The 15,025-nt window shown below is 42.7% G+C and overlaps 1 protein-coding gene across 6 annotated transcripts in view; it reads right to left on the bottom strand.

Annotated features, from left to right (window-relative positions):
* LOC126520842 (uncharacterized) overlaps positions 1-15,025 on the bottom strand; it is a 383,777-nt gene that overhangs the window by 88,909 nt on the left and 279,843 nt on the right. For all 6 annotated transcript variants that reach the window (XM_055065013.2, XM_055065027.2, XM_055065028.2 and 3 more), the window contains exon 8: positions 360-441. In XM_055065013.2, coding sequence (XP_054920988.2) covers positions 360-441 — 82 coding nt within the window. The remainder of the gene's footprint in view (positions 1-359; positions 442-15,025) is intronic.

Genomic DNA, 15,025 nt, shown 5'->3' with positions numbered 1-15,025 from the left:
CGTGCGTGTGTGCGTGCACGTGTGTGTGTGTGTGTGTGTGTATGTGCGTGCGTGCGTGTGTGCGTGCGCGAGTGAGTGAGTGAGTGAGTGAGTGAGTGAGTGAGTGAGTGAGTGAGTGAGTGAGTGAGTGCGTGCGTGCGTGCGTATGTATGTATGTATGTATGTATGTATGTATGTATGTACGTACGTACGTACGTACGTATGTATGTATGTATGTATGTATGTATGCGTATGTATGTATGTGTATGTATGTATGTATGTATGTATGTATGTATGTATGTATGTATGTATGTATGTATGTATGTATGTATGTGTAAGCACGCATGCATGCACGTGCAAAAGACATACGAGGCACTCACCAGCACTGCGAACAACAGGATAGTCCCGATATTGCTAAAGAAGGCACTGTCGTGAAGAGAATACGCAGACTCCAAGATGATTCTGTAAGAATGGCAAATAAAGACAAAAGCAAGCTTTTTTTATATAATCCAGTAACAACAACAAAAGAGATTTGCTTCAGACTCTCTCCCAAGGAGCACAACACAATTTCTGGCGTAGTCCCTCGATAAAAAAAGAAAAAATGAGTTCCGACGTCGCAGGGGCGTTAATCTATTTTAATTTTATTCTTTGAATTATGATCAAAAAGCAACAGGCCGTGGTCTTTTCCTATTTGAATGCTCTCGAAGCGCTTCCCGATGCCCTCAGCCTCCATAACTGTCAGATGTTTACTCGGCAACATTTAAAGCACCGTTTCTATGCTTATTTACTGCGCCACGCTGCGTATTTATGCTTCTATTTTGCTCAGAAAGGGCGTTCTATGCTCTATTTCACGAATGCAAACTGCAACTGAAATTACGATCTGCTTTGTGCAGACTGTCATTCTAAGTGAACGAAAAAAAAAAGAAGTGGAATTAATGAAACCTAGATGCACGCGACAGGCCAAGAAATGGCCCAGAGCAGCAGAAACAAGCAAACTTAACTAGTGAGCGCACAACAGACCGTATTTGCAATTATGTTTCTTCAACACAAGACACTACGTTATAACCGGGACGCCGTCTTTTTCGCGAACTGCCACTTAGAGAAGAAGGTGAAAAAAAGGAGGAATCAACAAATGCGTAGAAGGATATCCTATTTTATCCATAACAAATGCGGCAAACGTCAGATGCATAAAACCCCAGGCAATCTTGAGTTAGCGAAGCGAACTATGCACTCATTAACTAATTAAGTTTATCTTTGCTCTTCACGACACGCCTTTGATAATTGACAGTACTGGTTCGTCGTTAAGGCGATGACGATGCGTTGTGTGCACGTACTAATTAGTTTCACTACGCTCGCGCGAGATTGTGCTGCAAGAGCACAAGGTTCTCTTTACCACCTCACAGAAAGGCACTAGCTCTGCACGTATACGTATTTTAGGCTCCAGAGGTGTTCGAGTAGTGATACTCCCGAATCGGGTGGAATATGAATGTTCGAGAAATGTGAACTCCGAATATCGAATGAACTATCAACGCACACGTATAGTTTCCTAATTCTAATCAAGCAAGGAAGCATCAGCACGAAACGATCTCTTTGGGGGCAAGCAGGAGCACACACCGCTGCCTTTATGCTACGGCGCAGTTGGTCTGGTTAAAAATATATATATATATTTATAAGAAAAACAAAATGATAACTGAGACTATTTTAATTCATTTTAATTCATTAGTAATTGTTCACGGAACTATTCAGAACTGTAAACTACCTCTGAAGTATCAAAAACGAAAAAAAAAAATAGTCTGGCGTTTTACGGGGCCAAAACCACGATTATGAGGTACGCGTAGTGGGCCTCATAATCCGGATCAAAAACACAACTGTGGGATTTGCGATGCTTGAATAAAAATTTTGATGCATCATATTCAGCGTGTCAAAAATGATACGTCGAGCTTTGTGAAGTGCCGACTGTACCTGCATTAGGGTCTTACAGTGCCTTGCAGAAAAGCCGGCCTTAAGGTGCAAAAAAATAATGTCTACTAACTCAACGACAACGACGCAATGAGCAGACGGTATACCAACGCAATCTTAACCAAATACGTATTATAAACGCTAGAAATAAATATGTAATCTTTAGTATCGAAAATATCTTTTTTACCTTGGAACAAAAGGAGGATACGTCGAAAGCGCGAGCAAGTTTGTCGAGCTTTACTTCCAGAAGAGAAAACCTTCTAGGAAGCATTCATTCATTCATTCATTCATATCCACTCTCGCATCGCGCGAAAACCGTTGATGGCAGCAACGGAACGGTAAGCTACGGGAGTAACAGCCGCGGAAAATAAACATATAAATGTGCCAGCGCAGAATTCTTGAGGAAAGAAATCATTTCCGTCGCAAAAAGATTTACTTCCGGGAGTCTATAAACGCTTCCTGAGACGCGTGCTCTTGGCGATCGAACTTTACAAGTCGTCGTGAACAAGAGAAAAAAATAACGAAGATTTGCTAGCGCTTACCGCGCGGAAACTTTAACGGGTGAACCATAAAGTACTGTAATCTGCGCTACGAAAGCCATTAGCGGTTTATAGAAAATAAATAAAATTAACGACTGGGAAAGTCTCCTTGGTCCGGGTTTAACGGCGTAGCCGCGCGAAACCCGGAACCACGCCGTCTCTGTGCGAGAGGACGGCTTGCGGAATTTGTTATTCGGTGGTGCGAGCGAAAACACCTCCCATCTTCACCGAGTCAGACACGCAGGATTTATTCAGTCGAAAGGAAACAATATTCAAGCCGAACGTAGAGAATTCGTTCAGTTTCGAGAGACCGCGCGTCTGGGTCTGCAACCGACGGTTTTCTAGAAGAAGGGAGAGCGATAAAAAAAAAACAGAAAAAAAGGAAACAATGTGGTAAAAATTGTGCAAACAGCCAAGAAGTACAAACCTCGCAGAATCGCGCCATTAGTCTGTTGTTTACTCGAGGAGAACATTTCGCTGGAATGCACAGAGTGAAAATGAGTGGCGATAATAGAGGTAACTGAATGCCAACCATTCTGAACTTCGCTTTTCGCTTGCTTTCAAGGAAACAAATCAAAGACGTAAGGAAGGGCTGCACCTACGTGCTTGCATGAGTGAAGTGAATGAGTGAAGGGAAGTGGCTGAAGTGAGTGAGTGAGTGAGTGAGTGAGTGAGTGAGTGAGTGAGTGAGTGAGTGAGTGAGTGAGTGAGTGAGTGAGTGAGTGAGTGAGTGAGTGAGTGAGTGAGTGAGTGAGTGAGTGAGTGTAGTTAGTGAGTATTGAGTGAGGTGAGTGAGTGAAACGTGCGCATGAAGAGTGCGTGTAAAGTTGAGTTTCGGAGGGGCAATTCCGGAGCTGGAATAATTCCGGGAACACTTTATATTTTCAAACAACCAGCATGGAATGGGAATGGAATGATGGCACCAGTTCGGCAAATGGAATGGGAGCCCAAGATTCGGGAACGAAGTTGGAATGGACATAGTTGCGAACGCTAAACGTTGATCTTAAGCGAGACGACAAAACCGGTATGTGTGTTATTAAAACTAAACTAGACTTGATCAATTTCTTACGCTTCCCAAGTTTTTCTCAATGGGGCTCTTTCAGTATTTACCTATGGGCGACTGTCATCGCCACGGTAATTATAGAAAACACGGCGTCCTACACTTCTGCTAGCCAAAAACTTTTATTGTTACAGTGGCGAAGTGCATTTAAAGGCAAACTGTTAAAGAGTTAACTCCTTAAATGTTAGTTAGGGAGTTGACTTAGTTCGCTCTCTAGTTTTAAGTGAACTCCTTACATTTCGTTAAAGGCTTTAGTTGCCATGAATTATATGATTTAGCAAGAGAATTCTTGAACCACGGCAGTGGGAGTCTGGCCAAGAACGGACAAGTCGCAAACGGCTGTACCCAGCACGAGCCGTCGCGGTGATTCGGAAAGCGTTGCATGTTTGGAATGAGTTACACTATCGAGATTACAGAAGGCATGATAACAGGTTATTATTAACCTCTCTGAGCACCTGTTATTATGTCAGTGAATGTGAAACAATGACGCAGGACTTCGGCGATTATTTCGGCTCTGAATTCATATACAGCGACCGCAGTATATTCCTTGAAGACCACCATCTTAATTTTGTTTGCCTGCTTTTCTCCTCAATAATCGCGCTCAACCACTTTGAAGGCCACGGTGTACGATTTATTTTATACTTTCCTGTGCTCTAATGATTAACAATTTGAGAGATTATAAGCAATAACCTCCTGCGGAGATGCCACAAGGCGTGTTTGTACTTCTGCGAAAATAAAAATAAAGATATAGTATGTAATATTATTTGCTAAGCTGTTAAAAACTTCAGCAATGTTTTTAGTTACTCTTACACTTACACTTACTCCACGCCACAATGAGTTAAAAACTCTGGAGAAAGCGTGTCATTCCATGGAAATGGAAGAACGGAATGGACTGGCTCAGCAACACTAAGAAAGGCACGGCAGCGAAACTTATGGCCCCACTTAGTAGCGCAGTGGCCGGGTGCGAATTGCAAAAAAAAAAGGAAAAGAAAAAAGGAAGAAAAACGATATATATATATATATATATATATATATATATATATATATATAGAGAGAGAGAGAGAGAGAGAGAAGTTGATGAAAGTTCGTGAAACAATGACAGGGCGTATAGTTTGGCCGTGCTTACGGTGCTCTCCGTATAATTCCATGCGCGCTTTTCTAACGCGAAGCACTTTTCTGGCCCATTTGAGAAGTGGAATCAAATTATGAATATTGCTTGATGTTTTATTTTGCTTTGTTTTCTTCCATTTTTTTTTTCTGCCTATCTCCTGAACACGCGCTCTCTACATCCATTTTTCGCTCTTTTGCGTTCACGGCTGGGCTCCATCTGCATCATAACTGGTGCTTTAGAGTATGAGAAAGGAACATTATGTGCTGCGAATTTGCGGGCCGTTATATTGCTGTCGAGCTATTGTCATTTGCCACAACGTTAAAAAAAAAGAAAGACAGGAAGGTACAATTTTCTTGCGGCTACATCTTTCGTCATTTTGGGTATGCTTTGCTTGTCAGCCTTCTGGAATATCATTTAGGTGAAGAATGGGAAAACGTTTAAAAAGAGAACATATATACCGGGCGTTTCAACGAACACTTCCAAATTTTTTTTTTTTTTTTTTGAAGATTGCGTGTGAAAGATGGCTCAATTCTAGTTCATGAGGTCGTCTAAACTCAAAGAGGCGGACACTTCTTGCATAAAAAATTGTAATGCATAATCAAGTAATTAACAAAAATTCAATAATTAACTTTGATCTTATAACAAAACTTCCTATTATGCATTCAAGCACCAAAGTAACTGGAACGCCAATGCATTTCTGCTCAAAATTCGGGAATTAATATCTCGAAACTGGTGTCATCCTAAGAATACGTTCCAAGTGGATCCGCCTTGCGAACTCCACTGCTAGAGTTTTAAATTGCGATATGAGTCATAAGGTATTTAGTTTAAAAGTTAACGAGTGAACATTTGTTAATTAGTCAATTATGGATTTCAATTTTTTTGTGCAGGTAGTATCCGCCGCTTCGAGCAGACCATCTCGTGAACTGTTAATAATTTTTGTAAATGTTCGCTGAAAGACCCTGTATAGCAGACGACGCACACGAGTACTCCTATAGTGTCGTGTGCTGTATGGACGGTGAATAACGCCGTTTTTTACTTTACTCCAAGTACCCTGGCAATACTAGCGCCTGCTATTCAATTGTTTCCAACTGGAAACTCTAATGAGCCAAGAGAAGCTCAATACTAGCAAAACTCCCTTTAAAGAAAAGAGTAGTCAACCGACCAGAATTAACACTCCACTGACATACTTCGGTTAACATTTTGTTCCACACATGACGAAATCGAATTTAATCGCGGGACCATAACTTTAATTTTTCATTTCGTAAGGTGTTGCAGGGTCTTGCGATTACCTGAACGCGGAAAAAGTACCCCACATATTGGGGAAATATCTGCAGTCTTAAATTTCAAGAAAGGAAAGCTATGAGCACTCTTCGTTGTTCAGCAACAGCATCATAAGCTAATTCAAAACTGGGTACAGATGTACCCTGCACCGTCGATGTGTATGATATGTGATGCTGTTTGTACTGTGCCTTTCAGAGTTTATTTATTTACTTATTCATTTATTTAGAAGCACGTTACAGGCCCTGCATAGGGCATCGAGTAGGGGGAAGGGGGCACCACAACACTATGCAGTAACTGAACAATGGGAGCTAATGTAAAAAAATATATATATAAGAACCAGCAGTGTACAAAAAAAGAAAGAAAGGAAAAAGAAGTAACAGCGAAGTACATGAGCTGCCGTACATATGCGCCGCGACACAGTAATTGCGCGCGCACGCACGCACGCACGCACGCACACGCACACACACACACACACACACACACACACACACACACACACACGCACACGCACACACACACACACACACACACACACACACACACACACATACACACACACATACACACACACACGCACGCACGCACGCACGCACACACACAAAGAAAGAAAAAAAAACCAAGGTAATAGGACACACAAGCATAACTGCACAGCATAAACACACAAGAGACAAATTATTCGAAAAACGAGCACAGGTGATCGCGGAACCTTTCACGGCCTGTTGTGGAAACAGTTTCAAGGGGAAGACTATTCCAGTGAGCTACAAAGTTTTTTCTGTAATGCCGCTTTTATGTTTTCGCTGTCGCGCAGTAACGTAATCGTACGTGTATTAATTATTCTACTCAATCGCACATAAAACAATGCGCCAAAGCATACAAAACTGTATAACTATGTAACTTTCATACCTGTTCAAGATAAAAGGAGTAGGCGGCGCCATGTTTGTGCACCAACAGCTCCCTTCATTGTGTCGATAATAATAATAATAAAAAAAATTCAGAACTCCCTGCTTTTTACGTCGATGCTTTTTGCACCAGCATTGTTAGTCCTATTAGCCGAAAACAAATGGCAAATGTTGGTGGAGAAAGCATCGGAATTTTATTGGCGCACCATAGTTGCGATATTGTGAGATTTGCAATTACTCTCATGTTTCGCGTGTGAAAAGAAGTCGCCGTCATGATATTTTTTAGTCCTGACTGGCTAGATAACATCTCATTTGCTCATACCAACGAAAAAAAAAAGAAGGAAAGAGAAAGTCACCCTTCTACTCTCTACTCGATATTAAAAAAAAAAAAACAATTCCACGATTCCACGAGGCACTAAGGCCCCACTTAAAGCTAGTTTCCTATTTACTCTGTTACAGGTGTACCGCTGCTTCTTCCAACACTAGGTAGCTGCAATTTTTATGCCTCAACCGATATGTACGTTTGTTTATCTCTTGGTCTTTTTGTCTCGGTCAGGCCTGGACATCTTAAAACGCCTAGCATGCTGTCGCAATGTTATCCCACGGTTTTCAACTGCACACGCACACCATCGATGAGACGGGAGCGCTCGAGAGCTCAATGGGCGTTACGGGCACGCTGTTCCGACAACTACAAACAAACAATAACGATAAGAGCGCAGAACTATATAGCTCGACGAACGCGGTCGAACCTACACTTCCAACGAAAACAGCTTTTGAGCGGGATCAAGGGGTTCTTTTCTTTTTCTGGTTGGCTTTGTTTTAGTTTGAACGAAAAGACGACAACAACAAAAAAAAGGTGAGATCGCTTTTTGTATGAGATCTGAAAACCTTTTTATCAAGTAAGGAAGGCGCACTTGCACAGTTACCTGAAAGCACCCAAGTACGTTATGTATGTATAATATATACCCTGCAGCTGCTGACGTATTCCCGAGCATGCCCGCACTGTCAGAAAGAAAAGTTTGCCCACGAAGAAGCTGAATATACGGATATACGGTCGTTAGACAGAAAACACCGAAAACAACCATGACGTGTTCGCAAAAATAAGAAAAAAAATGGAAAAGAAGATAACACGACGAGTTTCTTTGGGGGGAGGGGGAGGGGGGAGGGAGGAGCAGCAACACTAAACTGCTTCTTGGGTTGCTGGAGTGTCTATACATGATGACACCGCAATAAATAAACGCATACAGCAACAGAAAGGCACCGCTGACAAATTATTTTCTCGCCGCTTCAAATGAAGCAACGAATAAAGAATAGTAGCAAGCGCAAAAGTAGCGAAGGGAGTAGTCTAACATGCTAAAGCTTTAAGGTTTGACCGTATGTATCGAAATTACGTATCCCTGCATACGTGCTTGTTATGTACCTGTGTCTAGTGAACTAATAAATAAACGAATGAAGAATGAATGAAGGGTTGAAAGAAATAAAAAGGCATACTTGTATAAAATAGGAAATTATTGGTGGAAACGAATGAAGAAATTAAGAAAGAAGAAATGAATGAGGCAATGTAGTAAGGAAATAATGCAAGAAGCAATTAAGTAAGGACTGAATTAATGAAGGAAGTGATGAAAGCATGAAGAAAAGAAGATGGGAATCAAGCTATGGAGTTACGAAGGAAGGGAAAGAGTGAATCAAGTAAATAAAGAAGGAAAGATTTAACGCAGGAACCGAATGAATGAAAGAAGGGATGAAAGAAAAAGGCATTAGGGAAAGAAAGAATGCAAGAAGGAATTAAAGCGGGAAGAAATTAGTGAAGTGAACGAATGAACAAAGGAAATGATAAAGAAAATAACGAAACGAGGAAGACGATAAAGGACGGGAAAGAACAAAAGTTGAAAAATAAAAGGCAGAAAGACGTAGGGAAAGAAATCAAAGACAAGGACAAAACACATGTAAGAAAAGAAAGAAAGAAGGAAAGAAAGAAAGAAAGAAAGAAAGAAAGAAGGAAAGGAAGAAAGAGTAGAAAGAAAGGAAGGTGACTCGGTCTAGTACAAAGAGGTTGAGCAAGACCAGACCGGCCTGTCGCTGCAGTCATTTCGCAGTGGACGCGATAACAATAGCAGGCGCTTGCATTGCATGCGCCACGTCGTAAACAGATCAATTGGAGCCAGAATACAAGGCGCGGCAGTCGGACGCAACACGAAGGGTCATTCGGAAGGTCCTTTCTTGCGCGTCCGATGTGCCGCGACGTGAAACCCGAGAACAAAAGGTGCGTATACGAATTCCGGAAAAGAACGTGGAACAGCGTAAGGAGAAGAATAGAAGCAGCTAACTGCAGGCACACTGCAGATAAAAAAAGAAACGAGAAAGGAAGCACAATGACACACAAAAAATAAATCCAAAGGCCGTACACCGTTGATTTCAATTCACAATAGACGCGCAAGGATACAGGTTTCTTTCTATTACGCCACCGCTGATGTTATGAATAAGGGGAGTGAGAATTAAGTTCTTCTCCTGCTGCAAAATGTCAATCAATCAATCAATCAATCAATCAATCAATCAATCAATCAATCAATCAATCAATCAATCAATCATAGAAACGTTCTGTATAAGAATATCTCTGCACCGGACTCTGTCACCTCCAAAGTCCTTAACGTCTAGTGATCTAGTGGGGATCTGTTTTCATCTGCCAGAAAAGCGCTATAGATGGAAAAAAATAGTTTACTGGTTGCTGGATTGATTGACTGAGATATCATTCGATCGATTGACTTGATTGATTAGAAGACCAATTTACTAACATGCAGGTAACGTTACTTCGATTTTTAAGAGATTGTTTCTAGACCTTTGAGAAACCCTGCATACATGCGGTTAGTGAGTTGCTTTCTACTAAACGCTTAATTAAGCACCTCAGCTCGGAGGCATTACAGCGATGTGAAGGCGGTATGCAGGAACCGGTCCAAAATAAATAAATAAATAAATAAATAAATAAATAAATAAATAAATAAAATGTGGAAGCGCTTGCCGAAAGAGAAGACTGGCAGGGGCGGCATTCTATGGCGATTGCTTTCGGATATATAGTTTTCCTTTCGCGATATTTCTCGAGATTAAACCCACGAGAGTCAATGACATGTTCGTTCTCTCGTTTCCCCGACCCTTGTGCGCATGCGTCCAACGATGATGCTCGCGAAATCTCGTGAAAGCGACACCAACTCTGAAAGTGATCGCCGGAAGATGCCTCCCAAGGTATGGTGGCTAGACGGGGAAGTGGGAGCGTTGGGGCGGATAGCGCATGGCACTGAGTGTGTACCGGTAATTCATGACAACGATAGGCGTCGCTAGCGCGGCTTTTTAGATGCCCGTTTTCAGGTGGCACCGCAGTTGCGACGCGGTAACTCTTGTTTTCTCGGTGTCGACCGCCGTGTAACTTTGTTTAGAACAACTTCGATGCACCCTCAAGACAGAAGCGATATTGGATAAACATTTAAAACACCAAAAAACATTGCCTTGCACCTGGGTACAAGCTCGTGCAAGTTCGTGCAAGGCGTTGTTCAAGTCTATTACGCTGTTCGGAAAGAAGTAATTCTTGTCGCACGGAAGCTGCCAGAGTCTAGAACGCCTTTGCGGGCTTCGTGACAGTGCCCACAGAAACAGTTCGTGTGTGCGGGCGTGTGTGCATAGGTTCTTATTCCTTATTTTTTTATCCTTCTCTCCCTCACCTATCACATCCCCTTGCCCCTCCCCCAGTACAGTGTAGCCAAGCGGAGATAATCTGGTTAACCTCCCTGTCTTTCCTTTGCCTCTTCCTCCCCCCCTCCCCCCCTCCCCCCTCTCTCTCTGCCAGAGTCTTACTTTATTCGTCGGGATCGTAATATGCGTATCAGTGACACCCCTTTTTTGATTAGAAAAAACGGAATATGTTTTGATAGATGAGCTTCTTTGAGCGCATTTGGCGGTTTTCACCATGCGCATGCTTCACAATCTCGGGGAAGGTTTATTTTTGACTTGCTGGATTCAATAATTTAGTAATTTGTAATTTACTATTTGTTATTTAGTAATTACTTCACTACGTCACAGTCTATAAGTAGCCCGTAGAATGATCAGCAACCCGAATGTGACGAGGGCTTGAGAGCGCTCATTTTGCTACCTGGTTCTGAAATGCCTGGGACGCCTGCTTAATGTAGGAAGCAAACAGTGTAGGACTGCTCTACCCATTTGACAAACTGAAGACATTTATTGCGAACTAGAAGACTCGTTTTTGTGCTGCTTCACCTCCAGCAAATTAAAACCAAATAGCACATTGGACTTGAATTCTGCGTTGACAAGACAGCGACTAACTCCAGTTGGTTGCGCACTACGCTCGAACGATGTCGCTAAAAACTTCATCAAGTTCTATGCAATCATAACGCTGTATTTGCTCCCAAGAGCAGAGTATAAGGCAAGGGAAGGCAAGGCAAACGGCAGCAAATTCGCTATCTGAAGCTTCGTCGAGTTACGTAAATGTGCCGGCACATATGCTTTCTTCGGATAGTGATTTCGAACCGCTTGTTCCGTGACGTTCGTGATATAACAAAATAAACATGCAGTCTTTCAACACTATGCACAGTGTGTTCATATGTGCGTGCCTTGAAATCTAGCAACGCAGAATATGTTGCACTCAGCAACCACCTTTCATATGATAGCCGGAAAGTGAACGGCCGCATACTGAACAGGCAAAAATAATTATCCTAGAACACTGTGTATGCTTTAAAACGTTTAAAGAAGGTACTAGTATGTTGTTCAAATGACCGTGTACTCAGGAACTTGGCAGTTAAGAAAATGCTGCCCGTCTCGGTCGGAGCGCCTGGCACCGCAGTATGAGCATATTTCTTGCAGAGTTCAATTTAGCATTCGCATCTGCTCGCTAAGCGCGGACAAGCGCCCAACTAACACTATAAGCGAAACGGCGACATCGAATAATCATACGATATCGTCCATGGCACCAAAACGCCGCACTGTGCAACGCGCTCGCTTAGGTCACCTAAAGACCCTTGATGATTTAAGGTCACCGCGGAAGTAGCGCCATCTACGAAGCGACAGCCGCGCCGCCGCTGCTGGCATAGTTTGCTACTACGCCCAGCGGCCGCCAGTGCTTCCCCCCTCCCCCCACCATACCCCATAACCTATTCAAAAAAGAAAAGAAAAGAAAAGGCTGTAGCCAGTTAAGCTTACCGATCTTTCTCCTTTGAGCTTTGTGCAGTTCTTTGACGACTATAGCAAATCAAACGAACCGTACTGACAAAGCCGCCCGTTTTCTCTCTCTCTCCTTTACCTCTCTCTCCATGCCCCTGAGTATAACTGCGCTGACAGACGTCCTGACTACTGCTCTTTGCTCGAAGCCTCGCGGTGCTCTCCAACTCGGGAAACCGGTAGCGTTCTCAGAAGGAATTGTTGACTGCGCCTTTGTCGAGGGAGAAAATCAGAAGCTTATCCGTTTCACACAACGCTGATCTTTCTTTCTTTCTGTTTTCTTTTTTTGAAGCCAACTTACCCCGGAGATCACTGGTTTCGTTTCTCGAAGGTAGTTCTGATTCAGCCTATCGCTTTATACTAAATCTGTCTGAAAGGGAACGACCAACTCGGGTGCAGAAAGAAAAGAAGCGGTTTCAAACCTGAACGTTTTCATACATGAAAGAACCACAATATATATATATATATATATATATATATATATATAATCTACCACATCGCATACCGTACTTCCTTGAGATTAAGCAGCCCAACTTCAATCTTTAATGCACACGATGAGCAAAGCGATGCAGGGTTTTTAGGTTTGAGGGATTTATATGATATATCATGTTATGTTAACGTCAATGGCCAAACGTCTTCTTTTTACATGGCAACTAGCGGCGTCCCTAAAGGATCAGTATAAGGACCACTCCTTATTGATTGTTTTATTAATGACGTTCTTTCCGCTATTTGGCATTATTTTTTTGTATGCCAATGACTCAAGCTGTTAAAGAAAATTCACAATCTTGATGACTGTCGCATCCTGCAGTCGGACCTATTTTCCTTTTCTAAATGGTGCAAAGATAATAACCACACCTTGAGAACGCTTAAGACCAAAGTCACGACTTTCACTCACGGAACGGCACGCATTTCTTTTTCTTATTATGTAGATCCTGTACTATTGTGTAAGGTCCGTGAGATCAATAATCTCGGTGTACATTTATTGAGATAGCAGTTATATAGACACTCCAAGAGGATTTCTGCCGTCGGTGTCGCCGTGATATTCTGTATAAAGTCTACGGGCGATAAAATCGTCGCCGCGCGCCGTATGCTGTATAGTGAAGGCGTGCGAGGGTGGCCTGGCGATCGCGGCTCATTCTCGCATACGAAAGGGAGGAAAGCGGGGAGGAAAGCGGGGAGGAATCGCGTCGTCTTCAATCGCGTACAAAAATCTGGGGAGAAAGCGGAGAGGAGGGGCGCGTTCTACTCCGAGCGGCACAGGCGGCCGCCCGCGCCCGGGCCGCTGTATCTTGAAAGCAATCTGCGACAGGGCACAGTCGGCCGTGCGCTGTGCTCTTGCGGCATAGTTCGCGTTGATGCAAGACGCATCACGGAGGTCAGTACGCTCGCTGCTGCTGCCGAGGTTCCTCACTCCAGCGTTTTGACAGCGAGTTTCCGCGGAGTGAGATGCGTTCATGTTTGCTTGATCCCGCGTGACAGCATGCTTGTTAATTTAGTTATTATGCCTATCTTTACAAGTTTACGCGGCTGATAAAAACCACTATCCTTACTTCGTATAGCTGTCCACTAATTAACTATCGCAATCGATCCTTCGCGTTTCGGGCGAAACTGCGACTTTTTTGATACAAACTTACACTTTGTGCTCGCAATAAACGCCTTGCAATGTGGGGTATGCGCTCTCTTGACTCTGTTTGCAAACCATCGAGGGAATTCAATACTCCCACACCGTTCCGCAAATTGTACACAACAATATGTAATCTACAACTCTAATACGCGTCGGTCGTCTGGAATAGCATTTCTAGATCCAACAGTCACATTATGGGTCGGGTCCAAAAAAAAGTTTCAAAGCATATTCATCACCGCTTCGCTAACATGGACACTGGACCTTGTTCTCGCACAGTTGAATTATTGTTACTGCCCTTACTTGGCGGCGACAGAACCTCGCTGACATGTTTCTTTTCAAACACCTTCACGGTATTCTCACTTAGCTGCGCCGTACTCCTCAAATTTTATTATGTTTTGTATTCACCGCGAGATCACCAGAGAACGTAGACCTTTTCATTTTCTTGTCTGTCATCACCATCGCTCAGCCGGCCACAGAGTACTGAGTCTTCATAACGCTTATTTTCATGGGCTCGATATTTTTGGTAACTTGCTGTCATTTTTCTTTTCCGAGCTTTTGCGTTGTTGCGTCATAGTTTCACAAATTGTTGAACTACCATTCTCCTTCTTTTTCTTTTGCATTTACCATGCGCTTTGTTGCATGAGCACTCTTCTGACGTGACCCATAGCCTCGTGTCTAGAACTGTCTTCTTTTAAGAATGGCTGTTATTAATAATTGATGCATTTTTTTTTCTTATATTCACAGGCAGCGTTTCTTGTCGTTTGATTATTAGCTTATTAATGCAATACGCCTTTATTAATGTATGCGTGCGCCAGCCCTCAGACCTTAGGGTTCGTCCTGGGCAAGACAAATGATTGATTGAGTGATTGATTGATTGATTGCTTGATCGATTATGTCCGCATACTTAAAAACGATCACAAAAAGGAACCGTATAGCTAGATGGCAGCTGCCATCAAACACTTGTCGGCTCCTGAAGAGAAAGGCTACATAGACATAGAATAGCAAGTGCAGAACTGGAGAGATTATATGATCTAATACATGAAAACAAACAAACAAACAAACAAGACGAAAAAGCCGGCAGATACCACGCCTACCAAGCTTACCAAGTTAACGAAACGATAATGAGAGCATCAAGACGTAGACGGCTTTTGCACGACCTACATGACGCGCATGTGATGACGTTCATAACATGACCTAACATTTATGTTCGTCATATACTCTTGTCATATTATGTCACTTTTGCTGCATACCTAGTTAACGAAACGACCATGAGAGAACCAAGACTTAGATAGATAGATAGATAGATAGATAGATAGATAGATAGATAGATAGATAGATAGATAGATAGATAGA

Source organism: Dermacentor andersoni, chromosome 3, assembly GCF_023375885.2.
Source record: "Dermacentor andersoni chromosome 3, qqDerAnde1_hic_scaffold, whole genome shotgun sequence".
NCBI classification, from domain to species: Eukaryota; Metazoa; Arthropoda; class Arachnida; order Ixodida; family Ixodidae; genus Dermacentor; species Dermacentor andersoni.
Note: the sequence above shows the minus strand (reverse complement) of the source record. Positions and strands in the feature narration are given on the sequence as shown.